Source organism: Cinclus cinclus, chromosome 2 (assembly GCF_963662255.1).
Source record: "Cinclus cinclus chromosome 2, bCinCin1.1, whole genome shotgun sequence".
Lineage (NCBI taxonomy): Eukaryota > Metazoa > Chordata > Aves > Passeriformes > Cinclidae > Cinclus > Cinclus cinclus.
This window is the reverse complement of record NC_085047.1, coordinates 69,553,298-69,571,854: the sequence shown is the minus strand read 5'-3', so window position 1 is coordinate 69,571,854 and position 18,557 is coordinate 69,553,298. Positions and strand designations below refer to the sequence as shown.

The following is an 18,557-nucleotide window of genomic DNA, read 5'->3' as shown; positions in this document are numbered from 1 at the left end:
AATTCAAGCACCTGCAGTCTAGAAAAAAGGAAGGATTTAATTAGATTTTTTTTATTAGTTAGCCCTAATGGGAGCACTCCTCTGAGATGTTTCTCTTTCCCTCAGCAATTAGGATGCTTCCTTACTTTACTTAGTATTTTGGATTGCCAGCTAGATCAGGAATGCCAGAGGTAGACATCACATTTTGTATCATGTAGGCACCCACCTCCACAATCAGATCCACCCCTATGCTCTCCATGAAGAATTTTTCCTTTACACGTTTTCACCTGTAAAAGACTTAAGTCTCTGCTCATTCAGCCTCTGCTGATGCAAACTTAAATGAAGAACAGAAGCTTCCTGGTTGGAACTGCTTAGAAGTGGTTAAGAGGCCAGGCAGGACAGAACCTCACACACTAGGAAAAAAAGAGAGCACCACCACAAGATTTTATAACATCAAATAACAGAACCATACTCTTTTTTCTCTGCTTTTCTTCAAGTCATCATAGATGCTATCACTCCTGTTCTTCCTTTCCCCTTTAAGGGGTCAACATCAGCTCAGGGATAACCACAGTTGTGTGGTCTCTGGCTCAGAGTCCTTGATCTCAGAACAAATACTTCAAGATCAGTTCCTGTGGCAAATCCAAAAAAAAGGATGCCAAAGAAAGTTGCCAGAGACCTTTCCCTTTCAAGTACAAACAAACTAAACCATATCTGATTTGCCCTATAAAATTACACATGCTTTGTTTTGTTTAGTACTATTTTACTTTTTTTGTCTGTCTTTTTAGACTTTGAAACTCTTGAAGGCAGGGACCTGTTTTTGACTTGATCCAGTTTTACCTCCTCACCAACACCATGTGCACAGCAGATGAATGGTAATTCAGTTCAATTCTGCACTTTCACTGATTGCCCTGGATATCAGAAAACAGAATGGTATTTTTGTTTAGATATTGTAAACACACAAAAGACCAAAGTGTCTGGGTTGTGATGGAAAGACCAGTGCATGCATAAGTAATATATACTATCAGAACATCACATGTTCTAGCCCAGATGCTCCAGTTCACTATTACATTTGTGAGCCATCTCAATACAATGTAATATAATAACAAATACAGAGGAATCAGAATTGTCCCAGTTTTCTACCATCCTCTCTCTTTCTTCTCCTCAGTCTTGACAGCTGTATTAGCAGCAGGCACCTGTAAAGTGGACACAAGAGAACACCAATATTTCCTCAATTTTCTGCTACATGAATTCAGGTCATACCTATATCATCTTGACTCCCCAACATCCTAGGAAAATTCACTGTCCTTTGGGACATGAAATGTCTGAGATTAAGGATGAGTAGCACCTACCAATGCTTTTGATATCTCTGGAGATTTTTAAAGCCAGCTCTCTGTTTACAACTCAAAGGAAACAGCATAGGGAAAAATCAAGTGGCTCCCCATTGTGGCTTTTCAACTGTTCGTGCACATGAGAGACCACTACCTTCTATAGAAGTCTCCTTCTCTTCAAAAAAGTGCTGTTTTCAATTACCTTTATTTCTGATTTTCCTTCTCCCCTTTCCTTTCACTTGCATTTGTCCTACTTTTTGCATGATGAAAATATGAAACGTAATCAGCATACAGAACAAAAAATCCAAAATGTAGCAAGCTGTGCATGATTATTTCCTTATGGAAATTTCTTAAACTTTCTACCCAGGCTTTTCTCATTGACTAAATGCATTAATAACACAAAATAATCCCATTTACACAACATATGTCTGTACAAGATTTTATTTTCAAATTTGAATTAAAAAGTTATGCTATTCCACTTCTTTTCTTCATTGCTACCTATTCAATAGAATAAAAAAATATTTATTTCACTGTAGTTCCCATAAAACCTAAACAATAACTCTATGAGTACATGGGAAGTTTGCTAAAACAAGAACTGTATAGAGAGAAACTCAATTATGAAAGAATGCAAAACGATCAGCCTTAAAGAAAATGTATAGGAAAGTCAATCCAGTTTTTCTGATTTTCAGTTTACTGTCCTGGCTGTTCCTGTTCTGCAATTCACTTGCAGCTGGAAGAGTTTTATTCACATGACAAGGTGCACAGAGCTTAGGCAATGGCCTCACTTAGACTGCCAGCTGCTTTGGACAAGGCTTTTTGGCTTTATTCCATGAAGTCCAAGTTGCTTGCAGCCCACAGACACTACCAGAGCACAAACATTTAATCCCATTACTCAAGTGCAAGCATGTCAGGCAGGTTTTCTGGTACTACTGAGGTTTCAAGAAAACACATTCATTTCTACTGCTTTGTGATTCTATCCGCAGGCTAACACATGCCATGAGACAGTTTTTCCCATATCTGTTTTTCTACCCAGAGGAAAGGTGAAAAAAAAAAATCCAAACTATTTCACAACAAACTTAACCACTCTGTGGAATTCAGGAAAAGTTTCAAAACAGAGGGCAAAGCCACCATTTACTACTTCACAAAGGATTAAAGGAATATACAGGAGACGTACTTTGTAAGTTCTCTTCAAGGAGATGGCCAGCTTTTATGTAAACTGCCTTTCATCTTATCATATATTGTTCACACTGAGGATATAAAGTAGACAGGATATCGAGTGAGGCTATGAAATGATGCAGAAGGAAACAAGGCTCTTTTCAGCAGTTCATGTTCCGAAACACTGCTGAAACACTCCAAGATTTCCACATCTCCCTATCTTTCTTGGAAATATGCTTGTGCTTATGTAAACCCCACATGCACCTGTGATTTATATTTTGAAGCAGTACGTGAATTTCTTGAGCAAACTCTTGGTTTAATCTATATGGAGACAGGAAGTCTACTGTTGGGAATGATGCTAAGGCTTTCCATGATGGAGTCCTCCATTATGTTACTGTCCCTTAAGGGTAATTTTTTCTCTGCTACATTATAAATTTAACTTGGATTTTTATGAATACCTGATACTTTTCAATCAATATTGGCACTTACACTCAATTCCGTATAAAGAGATTGTGTGCCAAGGAAAATGATAATCCCAATTGTCTGGAATATCTTGCCAAATAAATAGCACATTTCTTCCTGTTTCCTTTGGAAAACAGATCATTGACAATGCAAAACAACCTAAACCACTATTTTTAACAGAATGTTCTGTGCAGTGAGTTTGGAATTCCACTGAAGTACAAAATATTCATGGCCAGACGGTGGATTTTATTCCAAGTCATTTTCACCCAATGCAGTTGAATAAACTGCTTTCTGAGTAAACTTTAAGATACTGACCTGTGAAAATGCAGTAATGAAACTTCATTTTAAATGGGACCTTAGTAAGACAATATCAGGAAGATAATTTTTTTTTCCCAGCACCTAATTTCAGAGGTGCTAAAAGTCTTACTGCTTGAACTAGATGCAGTTGGAGCTGCAAGTACTCAGTGCTTCAGAAAAGCATGCCCATGCTGTCAGAATGTGCATAATTACATTTGGCTCCTCATCAAAGAGAATCACTCAGCTCACACACAAACCACAGGGCTGGATAACAAAGCCACAGATTTGTAATCAGCTATCAGCTACCAGGCTGATAGTACTGAACATGGTAATGGTAAGGCAGATGCATGGTCTCCCCTCCACCCAACCCATCCAACCACAGACCTCCTCCTGCACAGGATGAGCCAAAGTAATAACACGTCTTCAGAAGCAAGATAAGCTCCACTAACACTCACACAGCTTCTGGATCAGACTGCACTTATCAAAGAGATAAGAGCATAATTAAAAGAGCTGAGCCCAGCTGCACCAACCCAAGTGGCTGCATCTGTAAATTAAGTGGGATGGGACTCATTTTGTATCATCAATGCAGTTTCTCATTGATTGAAAAGATCAGGTGCTAAAAGTGTTCCTTTTTATAAGGCAGAAGTAGGTTGTTTAATGTGAATTCAGATCCAGTGAAGAGCGAGTTGTTAATACAGCTACACATTTTTGTCTGATGCTTTTTTCCTTCTTTCATATATTCCCTTTCCTTTCCATTGAATATGTATGCCTACTTAGAGTTGCATAATTTACTGCAGTCTGACTGCCTAGATAACCATGGATTAAATCAAAACACACTTTTCTGATATTTTTTTGGCTTAAAAAAATATCAGCTCTTCTAAGTATTTTTTTCCTTCTGAGCTCCTGAATTTTCATTTCAATTATTTACATTCTACAGGAACCGAATGGGATATTAGCAACGTTATGTTAAGAAACTATACTACACCCTGATGCTAGCATTGCAATATCTCAGTTTTAAAGACAATACAAGTCTTCTAAAGAGGTCAGTATTCATGAAACACATTGCTGAAATTTAATTCAACACATTTGTATTGGCTCAATGAAATTCATGAGAAAGGAAAAAGCACGCATTAAGGGTTCAAAAAATGAAGTTAGTATAACCTCCTGCAGGAAGGGTTGAAAAGCAAAAGAAACATTAGCAGTACCTTTTCTGCTTTCTATTACTGCAGAAAAAAAAATGGTTCAAAGAATTTCAATTTAGGTGTATTGTAGTTGACATTCTCATGTTATCTGCTGCTTCTATTACTGAAAATTTCAGTCTTGGATACAGATAATATACCCTGTTTAGTAACATCTGCGTGCAGACTGCAAAGTATTAAGGGTTGGCTGGATTGCTAGAGCACAGTTTGGGAATTCGGCCACAGGCTCATTCTTTCTATATGTCTGGCCACAAAGACAAAGGAATATTTTATTTTGCTAGGGGAACAACAGAAATGTCAGGGGCAAGAAGTGAACAGAAACAAAGAAGATATATTATTTCATTTTTTTTTTAACACAGAAGAAACATTATTTTAATTCTTCTAACTAAAAAAAAAAATAGTCTAAATAGAAAAATACAGCAATAAATGCATTAGCATAGTGAAAGAACTCTACAGAGCAGAAAGATCATTTCTAAAAAGGCAAAACATTATCTTTTAGCTATGCTCATAGAACAAAAATAACTTGAGTATCACTGTCTAGTTGGACTCTGCCCGAGAAATGAGACTCTTTTAAGCACTCAATCTTAGCAAGAAATGGATGTCTACTCTCTGGGACCTTCAGGGAAGGCAGTGAGCAGCCAAGGATGCATCTGGGTGCCAGGTTTGCAGCAGGCACCTGTGCTCCTGGGAAACAAGAATTGCAGAGCAATTGATCTGCCCTGTTGATCCATACTGCATGGCCAAACCTACTCCTTGCTCAACATCCACAAGGCTTTTTACTGCCCAGCCACAAGAACAACTTGCACAGCTCAGTTGCTTTCAGCTGTTCAATCCCTCTTTAACAAGGGCTGAATTGAGTAAAGCGGTGAATACCTAACAGAGTTGCCTTCATTTTGTGTATTTGCCACATTTTTTTTTCAAGTACAAGTAACTTAGTTGTCTGTGAACATCATCTATCGTCTAACTGTAGTTTCATACAATTTTGACACCTGCATCTGGGAAATGTGCACACTTTTTGACTGTATTAGATACCAAACTTCTCTCTACTTTAAAAAGTCAAGATAGATTCACTTTTGAAGTATTTACCTTCAAAAAGTTCAAAATTCAACCACCATTCAGTGTCCAAACTTCTTACCGTGGTTCAGACAGCCAAATCTATACATTTATCCATTGTTCACAGGAACCAGTGAAAAACAAGACTACCAGCTGCTGTTACATGCATCTATGCCTGCTTTTATTCCATAACCTGCTCAAGGTAATGCATGAATTAATAAATGTGTTTACTTTTTTAAATAATGAAGCAAAAATCATACAATCATAGAATCATTAAGGTTGGAAAAGTCCTTCAAGATGACTGACTCCAACCTTTGTCCAAATAACAGAAAGTCAAACATGTCCTGGGCTGCATCCAAAGCAGGGTGAGCAGCAGGGCCAGGGAGGGGATTCCGTCCCTCTGCTCTGCTATGGTGAGACCCTACCTGCAGTGCTGCATCCAGCCCTGGGGTCTGCAGCACAGGAAGGACTTGGACCTGTTAGAATGAGTCCAGGGGAGGGCCACCAGCATTAGAGGCATCTCTTCCATGAGGAAAGGCTGAGAAAATTAGGGTTGTTTATGTTGCAGAAGAGAAGGTTTTGGGATAACCTAATTGTGACCTTCCAGTACCTGAAGGCTGTACAGGGCTCAGAGATACCTGGCCTAGTGGAAGGTGTTGGAACTAGATTATCTTTAAGGTTCCTTCCAACCTAAACCATTCCATGATAATGCCAAAAACAACATTTGGGTAACAAAAGCTTCTTGTTTGTTTATGGGTAAGGGATTCATAATGCTTAGGTCACCTAAGTAATTATGGTTTATATAAACTGGCTTATTTAAAAAAGGAATGAGGTTTCAAAAATAAGTTTATCTAATCACTCCCTTCCTTCCATGAGTTTATATAAAAGTATTGTTCAACTGCACATGTAGAAACATCATCTCTTGGACCTCTTCAGGTCAAAGATAATCCCCCGAATTCCCCTTGCAAGAACCAGGCAGCCTGGTCACATCCAAGTGCAGAGGTATGACCCATACCCACAGACATTAATTCAGATTAAGTGTAACTACTTACCCTGGCAGGTAAGAGCTGAAAGTCCTACTGATGGAGACAGAAGATACACTGAGGACCTTTTCCCCAGGCTGGAGAGTGAGGAGCAGAATAGCAGGGTGGGAATCTGCAGGTAGATGGTCAAGAAGCCACATGAGAGACAAGAGCTTGTGCAATCATTAAGAGAGATTACAAGAAAGGTTTGAATCTGGGGAGTACAAGAGGTGAAATTATTGATGAGGGGGAAAGATGGCTGAGCAGATGGGCTGGTCATATATGAAAATTATATCAGATTAAGCAGAACATACCTTTTCCACCTCAACAGGGACAGAGAAAGTCACCTGGGCTTACTCACTCTCTTTTTTAACCAGAATTTCAAATTAGTAAATAATGCCTGAAGATTAAGCACCACAGATCTGCTTTCAAGAGTGACTGTGCTACTACCCTAAATCTTTTTACTTATGAAACCTCACCCATCATTCACAGTGGATATTTAAATAGCATTTTCTGTATGAAAACGCTGATTTTTAGTATGTGCATTACAGGCATTGTAATGGTAGGCCTGAAATACTACTGGGCTTCATGCCTTAAAAACCCAAAGGAAAAAGACTAGTCTATGTCTCCAACAATTCGCAGTTTAGGTATAGCAATAACCACCAGTCAAATTTTAAATTATGGGCTTAAAAGCAGAAGATGACAACACTGGTAATTTAACTGTTTTCCTGCTTTGAATGCTACAGTGGCAAAGAAAAAAATCTTTAAAGAAGGATTTGACAGTGAACTAAAAAATGGAAATGCCCAGCAATCCCCTACAGGGAGGGAAAACACAGAATGAGCTAGGTAGCATAGCAGGTGCTTCGCTTGCAGCACACACAGTGCAGGCAGCTATCATGGACTTTGATAGGGGAATTCACTTCAACACTCCATGAGAAACTAATAGTGGGGATGGGATAGGTTCTGTGGCTTTGTACAAGTGTACAACTAGATCACAACAATTCTTTTCAACAGAGAGGGGAAAATCAGCAATATACATGAACTGGTCAAAGCAGTGACATTGTCAAAGAATAAGTATCTTAGCAGTTTTACTTTGAACAGATTTCACATAATGAAGCCATGACAAAGCAGATTACTTCAGGTGAGGAGGAAATGGATAGATTTCATATGTTGGGGTGAAAAAAAGAAATGTGTATCTTCAGTGCAGGACTTAGACTTAACCAGAATATTTGCTTGTGGAAAAGTCAAAAGATAGTGCCCCAGATTATGGGGCTCAAAGACTGGAAACATAGAGGTTTTATCCCCAGTGACTAAAGAGAGCAGAAAAAAAGACCTTTGAGAAAAATGTCATGACTCACCCAGTAGCTCAAGAGGTGAGCTCAAGATTACAGTTTGGACTGAAGGAGACATGTCATTTTTGGGATGCAGCAGCAAGGAGGCAGGAGTAGAATTTGCATTCATAGACCAGAAGAAAAGAACCAGAGAGAAAGAATACAGTTCTCAAAAGCTCCCTTATACTTAGAAATTATTTTTTCCTTGCAAAGAAGTTAAGTTTGAGTCATTATTTTTAAAGATAATTGTGTTTTCTACTGCCCTGGAGGAGATTCTACCTCTTGCAAAATTGAGCCTGACAGAATCAACTTTGTGCTGCATATTCCAGCCAGTTTGCTCCCACTGAGACTTGTGGTGAAGTCTGTGATAGTGTGCAGTAGTACCCTGGTTCACTGATGCAAATTTGAGGGGAGACAGCCAGCTCCACCAGCTACAGGTGAACAGCAATAATACCACAGCCCATGGTTGAAACAAGCATGATTCTGTTGGTTCTTAGATCCAGCTGCTCAAACCTTGGGCTTCCTCTTAGAGCTTGATGACATCCAGAGTGACAGATACTTGACAAAAACACTTAGAGCAGAAAAGCTGTAAGGTTACCAAATCCTGACATGATGTATTACAAGGGAACAGGGAAATTAAAACGGGGAAAGCAACTGGATCTTCTCAAAGAGCTCATAATATTCAGAGCCTGGAAAACAGACGAGCTACCAGAAAAGAAAGTATTTTCGAAGTATATACTGCCCTCCTGTGTACAACTTGGTATTAAATCCAACTGCTGCAACCTATTTCAAAATTGAAAATAATGTGGTGCTGTGGTCTCTCAGATAATGCAGTGGTAAAATTCTGGCACTAGGGAACAAATTGAAGAGATAGTTCAGACCAGGGCTGTCATCAGGGCTGAGAAACTAATCACTGCAATGGATCCTCATCCATCTTTTATGAAGATGCTGCTGGATCCCTAGCACCAGAAGTCATGAGAGCTGCAGAACTTCTCACGGACAAAAGGCAAAGCACCCTTAAGCTGCCCCTGAACCCCACCACAATCACAGATTGTCCACAAATGAATGACTGCTTTAACTAAAAGTATTTTTTCCAATTAAAGCTTCTAATAAACAATGCAAGTTTGGCATACTCCTGCTTAATTACTTACCTGTGCAGAGATAATTTCTTTTTTTTGATTACTCTTGATACCTTCTTCAACACTTCTGCTCTTTTGGAAAAGAAAAAAAAAAAAAATGATTTTAACTGTATTAAAAGAACTTCAGTGTGAAAAATGAACTGTTTATTTCTGTTAAACAATGCTATGTTGTGTAGAGCTCCTACTGCACTAGTATATATCACTTCTCAGCGTAAAGGAAGTTTTATTCACCACTAAATACTTCCCCTCTGCTTTTTATTTTAGCTTGCCCTTTTCAGAAAAGCAGGTCCTCAAGCAACTGCAGAGCAAATTCATAGCCATAGTGATAGGTACACAAATCTCTGTTTCCTACTGCAAGTTGTATTTGCACTTGCACACTCTGAACATTAAATTGAAAAAGGCTATTAAGATCATAGTAAGATTCACTTGAAAATAATACATGTTTGTCTTCTAGGCATACCACGACTTTCTAACACAAGTTCAAAAATTAATTTTTTTGGGTATATCAGTTACTATTTGCAAAAATCAAGCATTACCTTCATAGAAGCTAAGCAAAAACTTCAGGAACTAAGTAGATGTGAGTAGCTAAATTCTCACAATGTTTACATTGCATACTGAAGAAGAGCATTATTGCTGAAATAGATTCTTTATTTCCTGAAACATTCCAAAACAGCAGTATACACAGTTGTAATCAAATATTAAGTCATATGCGATTATAAGAAAGCATCGATTAGTGCAATTGGATTTTGTAAAAGTTCTATCAAAAAAGATTTATTTGCATTAAAACTCATTTTCCATAAGCAACTGTTAATAAAACATTACAATTTTATTCTTTGTAATAAAGTATTGAAAATCAACAGTAGTTTTAGAGATCACTGTACCTTTATAAGTGCAATGTGATTTATGCTGCCTTTTTAAATACAAAACACTATGACAATAAATTAACAATTCAACAAGTGGTGACAGACCAACAAAACCATGCTGACCCAGCTGGATGGCAATTTCCAGTGAATGCTACCTTTTTTAATGTGCTTCTGCAACATAAATTAAATGCTTTGTATTGCCAATTGTAAGATTTCGTAAGATATGTTCCTAGTGCTAAAAAAGTACATTACCCCAAAAATATCATTTATGGCACAGAAAAAGTTAAATTATCTCTCTGTTGTTCAAAGTTCAGGCAAGTTTAAATGAACTTAAGTATACAAAATAAAATGTACTGAAAACACTAGAAAAAAATTCAAGCACATACATAAGTACCCTGAAATTCAAAATAAAATATGTGATGCCTTTAAACTGAATAAATTATCTCAGAACTTCAGTACGGTAAAGCTGCCCAAAAGCAAAATCTCCGAGTTGGTTCCAAGGAAACATTCTTGTATTTTGCACACATACAATACTTTCTTCAGTTCCAAATACCAACACTGCCATTGTTAGTCTGGTAACAATACAGCTGTTCAGGTAACCGATTAAGTGCAATATCTTGTATTTGACAAGATGTTCATTTTTTAAAAATGACATGGGGTTGTAGATGGTTACAGATTAAGATCCTGGGGAAAATAATACTGTATGACCCTCCTTTTCCAAATCATTGCTACCCAGCCAGCTGGGTAATGAAATCTGCATTATGTGTTTTCCACTGCTGAGGGGCATCCTTGCTCAATAGCAGCCGTCTCTCCAGTTCCCATCCCGTATCGTGCTCAGTGGTGACAGTGCCTTTGGAGGCTGAAGAAAACTGTATTAACCAAATGACAGGAGGAAAAAAAAAAAGGAAAATTAGGTTTCATTTCTTGTGAAAGATCAAGGTAAAAGACATCATTTACTTCTGCAGCGAAAATGGCTTTGGGGCTTGCTTAGAGACATCCCTCTGGTATATTTCTGGCTACATATTAATGCACATATAAAGATCTAAGGTGAAATTAAGGTCACTTCCAATGAGAAGAGCATGAAAGATTCCTAAGAACGAATTGAGTGAATAGCTATAATCATGAATGAGATGCCTCTAAATGGCAAGATTTGGTTTTTAAGGCTAAAGACAGTAAAAACATATTTTTGTCACTATGGGCAGCAGAGATCTAATGGGAAACACTTTCCAAAAAGCTATTGTGCTCAGCATGCTCATGAAAAGCCAGCAGTTTTATAAAAATACTGTGCAAGCAGTGAAGAATTTTATCAGGTGAAGAACTCTGCTCCAGATCCTCTTTCATCTGTCACACGACATGTGACTATGTGTTTCCACAGCCACCAGTTACAGCACTGCAACTCCTGATGGGAACTCACCATCCCCTGGGGTCCCCACCCTCACACCTAGGCTGCATCTCTCACACATCAACAAGGACTGCTAAAACACTTCCCGACTGTCTTTCAAACCCTCCAGGTACTACTGAGGCAACTATTTCAAATAAGACTGAAAAAAGGAAAAACAACCATTTCACTTGATCTAACTGCCAACTCACTGGTAATACAGCAGGCTCTCTATCTAATCTGCCACAACCAAAATTTTGCCACAACCCAACTTGCTAAAAAGATGCGTTCCAATTTTGTGAAACTATTTCATATAAAAGCAGACCTTGAGCCTTGTTTTCATAGTACTCTGCTTCTGTCACCAGTTACTGATGCCTCCTCTCTCTTCTAAGTGCTTTTTGCTGTAAAAAGGCAGAGGTATCTTGTAAAGCAGGCAGTCAGTAAGTTAGTCATTAGAGCAGCTTCAACTCTCTGCTGCAACTGCTTTTTTAGTAGCAAAAACACTGCAATTAAGTAGAAGCAGTTGGTTAGATTCAGACAAGCTGCTTTTGTGCAGCTCTACTTCAGTGCAGCATTATTTCCCTTTGATATGAATCCAGTTACTTGAGACTAAGAACATAATCTGCCTCTACTGTTTTCTGCAACTGCTGCTTTTGTTTCCAGAGAAAAAAGAATAAAGTATGGACAATAATCTTCAAAAAAAACCCAAACCAGAGAGGGCAGGAAAAAAAAAAAAGAATAATAAGAATAATTAGCTAACTTGAAAATAATTTTAAGGATACTGCTATGTATCCAAAGGTGAATCTCTGCTGCAGGGCACTGACAGAAAAATCTGCCAGCAGTGAAAACCATTTCAAACGAGCACAAGCTGTCGGTATGACATCACGTTGTTTGAGACAACACAGTTTTTTTTTTTCTATCACCAGCTGGATAGCAGCAACTGGCTCCAGTACAAGGCAGCCAGAATAAGCATACCTGGCTCCACAGGTATGCTGACATTCCTGCCACGCTTGTGCCTGGTATCCAGCATGATCCAGACCCTGAGCTGCTGACTGACTTTCTGGCTTTAGCTGGAACATGTCTCATCACTGTGGCCTCATCTGGAAACTGGGAGTGCTGGTTGACCTTGATCACCATTAATGCTGCTCTAGGCTGGGCACTGCAGGGCAGCCCAGCTGTCCCACTCAGTTCCCTGCTCACCCTTCCCTAAGGGCAGCTGCCCCCACTGCCCTTCACATTGCATAAGGTTAAAACACAGAGAACTGAAAGGTGGGGTCTCCAAGAAGCCCCAAGATTGAAGTCGGAAAGGGCTGAGAGTTATGTGGATCCACTTAATAGGAGTCAAAACAAAAGATGCTGTCTGACTTCTAAGGCTAAGATGAGATGGATTACACCACCACAATTTCTTTATGTTGCTTGAACCTTTGATAGTAAGGAGAAAACCAGTTAATATTTAGCAAAATTACTTATCTCAGCTATTAAAATTTTACATTACAAATTATTAAAAGCACTCTCTCATCCTGTGTTTTATTCTATACAGTAAATACTGAAATTCCCTAATGCAACCCCAATATAATGTGTCTAAGAACCCATTTTAAGTATCTAAAATACCAGTAACTTGGCTACTTAACAGTCTGGCCAAAAGTAGGAAGACAGATTTGCTCTGAGTGTGCTCTTTTCCTTGAACATCTGATTTATTTGAACAAATGATCTGTTCTATTTTTAATCAAGTTATGACTACAAGCATTATTTAAGTTTAAAAGAAGCTAGACTCTTAAACTGAAATTAAGAAAAAACATTCATTAGAAAATAACACAGTGAAAAAAACTGACAACTGAATTCCTTCCAAGAAAAGTCTGTATGAACTGAAACTGCTGTTATTTTTCCAAATGAATCAATAGATTTGAACGAGGATGTCAAAGAACTGTAGGCTGAGCTCCAGTCTACCTGTGCTTCTCAAGTCCTATGAACTCCTCATGGCCACAGTGCAAAGACCATCCATCTTCAACAATCACTGTTTTGGCTCTGTGGCAACAGAGGATGCTGCTAAGGCACATTTGAAGGAAAGGAGACAGGAGCCCAGATTTCCTGGACTACAAATAGCTTTTTTACTGATTTGAATCAGCTTCTACTAAAAACAGTGTTGAGAGTACAGTGTCTCACTCTCCCACCGAGAGAGTGTTTTTCTTTAATATTGTCTGTTGTGTGAGAAGTTACCAAATAGCAAGAGACTGGTCTTCAGGACCCAGAAAGGCTTCCTCACATGTTGCTATGAAAGATTTAAGAGCCCTGCAGAAGAACATGAAGTAGAGGAAAGGAGAAAGAAAAAAAGGAAAGAAAACCCTCAACTATAAAGAAGTCTAACAGAGAGTTTCCAGCTGAGAGCAAAGAAGGTTGTAATAGAAATCTCATGGTACAGTCTTCATCAAAGAAGAAATCTGACCTCTCTTTATCAAAGTTTCACCGCAGTTGGTCAAAATCTGCACATCAGTGTAATCCCCAAGTAACTCAACCAAAGAGAGAATGTGAACATACTGGATCTGGCCAGTATGTAGTGAAAAGTACAAAAATGATGATAGCTAAACACTGACAGTTCATACAATGGAAAATGAGGTGGTCACACAGCAGGGCCTCACAAAAGGAGGGATGTCTGCAACAGGAAGAAATAGTCAGAGGAGATAACACAAGTTGAGAGAAGGTTTTCCTTGAGAAGACTTAATTCCTATTAACTACAGAACATACAGCTAAGAGTTTAACTCCCACCTATGATAAGGTGATCAAAACACAATCGCTGTCATCAATTCTATTTTATTGACTGATCTAAAAATAATTAATTCGAAGATTAATTTCTCTCTCTTTTTTTTTTAATGCAAAAATTTGCATTTGCTTAGCAGTACAGCTTGTTGCAACTATGTGGTACTCCAGGATTCCCTGTGTGCCTATTGTCTCCCAGATGGAATTGAGAATATGCTGGTTCAACCCAAGACTGTACTATCCAGGATATTTCCTTCTCCACAATGCTGTAATGTCACGAACTTGCATTTTTACAACTAACGCCACTTACAACAACAGGGATACAGCTCTCTCTATGTGAGAACTCTAAGACTGGCTCATGCTGTGATAATGAAATAGCAATAGGCACAAGTCTGGGAGAAGGTAAGTCACATCAGTTAATTATATGAGGTTTGTGTTTGTTTGAATTTCTTACTGACAGGTGGCAATCCATTCCTTTTTACGTGTGAGTACACATTATCCATTATCAGAGTTTATTAGGGGCTACCAGCATGCATTTTCCATCACTGTTTCTGGCAAACAATCTTCACCCATTCAGTGACTCAGCACTGGGAGACAGAAGCTTATGTTCCATATTCAGGAGGTAAAAAAATTCCACGATTTAAGCCTAAAATATCCACACAGAGACTGAGGCCTGTTTAATTCTCACCTTCGAACCGGCTGTGCAATTTTACTTCTGGGAATGCCACTCCCATTGACGGCCAGTGATGGTCTTGGAAGAGCACTGCGCCCTACAATGCCTTGACCAGCAGTCTTGTTTGGCATTGGGATCCCAGTGTTGGAATACAGCTGCGAGTTGCTGGACACTGGAATGCTGCTACTATTACTGCTCCCTTGTACGGTTGGGCTTACATAGGCAGTAGCTTTGAGAGGCTGTCTGACAGACACTGGAAAATGTCCCACACTTTGAACTCTGTGTTGAAGCTGTCCTGGTGATGGAACTGTGAAGAATGGTAGAAAACGAAGCAACAAGGTCAGTATGCAATAAAAAAGACCAAGTAGTAATGCTAATTTCTAGATAGATCTGACTAAGGATAAACACAACATTATACAATTTACTTGCATGAATACAAACTGCTCAAAAACCTCTTGAATCGAATACTGTATCCAATAACATCGCACTGAACTAAAATATCTTGTTCCACCCCCATCCTGGAAAAAACCTCAGTCCATATTCATCCTTCTTTCTCCCCTCAAAGAGATTAAATTAGCCATACAAGCACACTAAATCCACCTACACACTTAGAGCTCTAAACAGGTGAAACTGCTGAAGGTATAAATTAGTCACTGTTAGGTGATTTTGATTTTTGTGTCATGGCTTGAACAAGATGTTGTTATTGCATCTTGTTCAAGCAACATTGCATTAAAGCATCATGAAGCATCACAGAAGTTTAAGCTTTATGCAGGAAAACAGTAAAAAGGCTATAAAAGGTAACAGCATACTCCACAGCTGATGTTATGTAAACTATCATTTAAAATCAATGCTATGAGCTCCAGATGCTTTATATATAGATTTTTTTTTACCCAATCCTGCCCTCTGGTGTACATTTGGCAGGCATCACTGTCCGAGTCCATGTACCAAAAGCAAACTGTCAAAAGCCTGAAGCGTACGAATTAAGACACTACATTTAGAGCAATCCTTTTCCAAGTCTTTGAAAGAAGGGCATCTTTTGACCATTTAAAGACACAGGAAAAATTGCAGGGGAGTGATTCAATTAAACTACACACTCAATATATTGTTATGGAACTGTTACCATATCACAGCTTTTAAAATACCACAGTATAGCCACATAAAATAAATGGGTTTTTAAAAAGTATTTCAGAAAAATTGAATTTTATACACATATATATGTAAGACCATGAACACATGAAGAAATATGCACTGCTAAAATAATAAACAAAATTAAACTCTCAATGCACGACCATGAAAATCCATGTGCGAACCTGAACTATTTCCATTCTCATATTCAAGCGACAAGAAAATAAACCCATCGGTCAAGAATATTTTCCAGAACAGAAGCAATTTAATTGTTTTGAAGACATTTGTAACTTCTGCTCAAATTTGAAAGAAAACACCCACAGGAGAAGTTTTTGCCAACTTCTCCCTCCAAAATCTCACAGGAAATGGAGAGCATAAATTAAATCCCTTCTTCCCATATTATTTATTTTTTTCTCTCTGCTTCCGCCTGTGTCCAGTGAAATCCACTTCTCTTATTTCCACTCAAGAACCTCAACCACTGTGCTAGAAAAGATGAGTTTGGATCTTGATCTATCTTGCTCACATTCTACACTAACAGTTCATCTACTAGATCAATACTCCGTTCATCCTGCCATTAAGAAGTCACCTAAACTACACCTAAACTACAGAGCAATTTTCAACAATCAGCAATATCATACTTGAGAATATAAATCTCTGTTTACTGTAGTTCCTCAGAAGAAAGTGGCTCGACTTCAGTAGATGTCATGTATTTTAAGGTAGTATTTATACAGCGTACTGTACAACCAGCATTGTATAAATTACCAACAAATACAGTTTTCAATTCTAGTATCAAAACTAAAAATGTGAGCTTGCATGACTGGCAGAATTTGCTTTCCAAAACATGAACTTTGAAAACTCTGAGGTATATTAAAATCTGGTGCAAAAGAACATTTGCTTTTAATTTTTTATAGAACAAGGGATCAGTGACCAGGACACGTATTCTAACACTTTATCAATCCGTTGCACTCAGCCAAAGAACACAGGTACTTACTACATGACTGCATCCTTGAAATCCCACTACTGGCTCCATGCAAATTGGAGTCAAAGCTCTGACTATTCCTCACAGTGACAGGAGAACCAGCAAACCCAGCAGTACTGCTAATGGTGGGGGTGCTTGGCATCCGAGCGAGGTTAGGCATGCTTCTGCGGAGTTTGTCTGGAGCAAAAGAGGACAACACCCATAGTCAGGTCAGAATTTCCAACAAACACAAGCAGCCTCAGCATCATTTCTGTAAAAAATCAGAATTATAACAAACTATTTCTACAAAAGAGAGGTTTTGCTCTACCAGAGGAATATGAATATGTTGCTGACAGCCTTCAAATTGAACCATTATGACTATTGTAACAGCATGATTATTCACAAGTGATTTTATAGACACCAAGAGGCAGTACATTTGTGGAACTGCAAGGATTTAAATGATAAATAATGATGCGTTTCACATAGATATGTAAAGTAGGTCAGGTGAACCATGCCCTAAATGCTCCTGTTTCTTTGCAGTGAATACAAAAGCAAGTCTGCACTGGCAGTCAGACACAGCTATTTACTCTATGGATGAATAAGGACAGGTGAGAAACCCATCGTAAGTGACTGAAGTCTTGCTTTCAGGTGCCAGCAAGATGCCATATAACTCCATTCAGAATCTAATCTTGTTAGCTTGTTAAGTTTCTGCAGGCAGCCACATGCATAAACTGAAAAGTTTTGATGCTGTTCAGTTGCTTGGAGCCTTGGGCTGATACAAGAATTTTCAAATCTGGTGTTTCTCCCTCCTATCTCACTTGTGGTACCTGATTTGGCAGGTGTTTTCAGAGTAGGTTTTTTTGTAGGGCTTTTCACAAAAAGAAAGCTGCAAATGCCCCAGATGTTTTTGGGACGGGTACAACAGCTAAGGCAAGTGTCCAAGAGGTCAGAAGATGTCTTCAATTCCACTCACACCAGTTCATTTGAAGAAAGAAACTGAAACCTTCCTGTCACCTCAAGGCGGCTTCCCAACCACAACACCATGAGGTAATCTAAGGGAAAACTCTTCTGGTCTCTTCTGCTGTCAGGCCAAAGGGAGATGACTCAGTTTTGTACAACCAAAAGGGACTGGGAGAAAGGCACAGACTGAAGGACCCGGTCCTTTGACATGACAAGACCAGCAAAGCACTGCTGTGGGAAAACAATGGGCATTTATTACATTGTCACTGATGACATCACCAAGGCTTGCCTCTTGGCCAGGTACAGAACAAGCACAGTGCCCTGCCAAGGTGGCTATGTCCCCCCCTCACAGCATGGCCAGCACAGAGGTCACCAGTTCCCGTTCCTGACATAGGTTCCACTGGCCATGGTTTTATGCATAGGAACAGCACAGCACACTGCTTGGAAATGCTGGCATCAAGTGACCTCCTGGCTTGTACAGGGCAAGTTCAGTTCACAGAAACAGCAGATTTATTTAGAAATCTCTGTTGATCAGTACACAAATATACAACCTATTTAGCACCATCATTAGCTCATCTAATCCTTAAAGCTGCTAATAAGTGAAAAGTAATAAGACATGACAGTACAGTTCTATCTATACTAGTTATTAGGAGTCACTGACAGCAACTTCAATGTATGTGATGCCTACATAACTCCAGCAACCTGTGTTCCAGAAAGGCTGTATCTCCAGCAGGAAAAGGAAATGTAAGGCTTAGATCCTTGGAAACTAGAGTACAGTCAAATCTTAATAGAGAACTACTGTACAGACAATCTTTCACCAAAGAGTCAGAACTGTGCTTCAGTGACTACTTACTGGCAGTGGCAGACTGAAACTGTCAACG

General features: G+C 38.8%; 1 protein-coding gene across 3 annotated transcripts in view; it reads right to left on the bottom strand.

Annotated features, from left to right (window-relative positions):
- Window positions 1-10,621: 10,621 nt before the first annotated feature.
- SLAIN1 (SLAIN motif family member 1) overlaps window positions 10,622-18,557 on the bottom strand; it is a 48,338-nt gene continuing 40,402 nt past the window's right edge. For all 3 annotated transcript variants that reach the window (XM_062514801.1, XM_062514802.1, XM_062514803.1), the window contains 3 exons: window positions 16,750-16,914; window positions 14,649-14,940; window positions 10,622-10,697 (listed from right to left, as the gene is read on the bottom strand). In XM_062514801.1, the coding sequence (XP_062370785.1) occupies window positions 10,622-10,697; window positions 14,649-14,940; window positions 16,750-16,914 (533 nt within the window). The remainder of the gene's footprint in view (window positions 10,698-14,648; window positions 14,941-16,749; window positions 16,915-18,557) is intronic.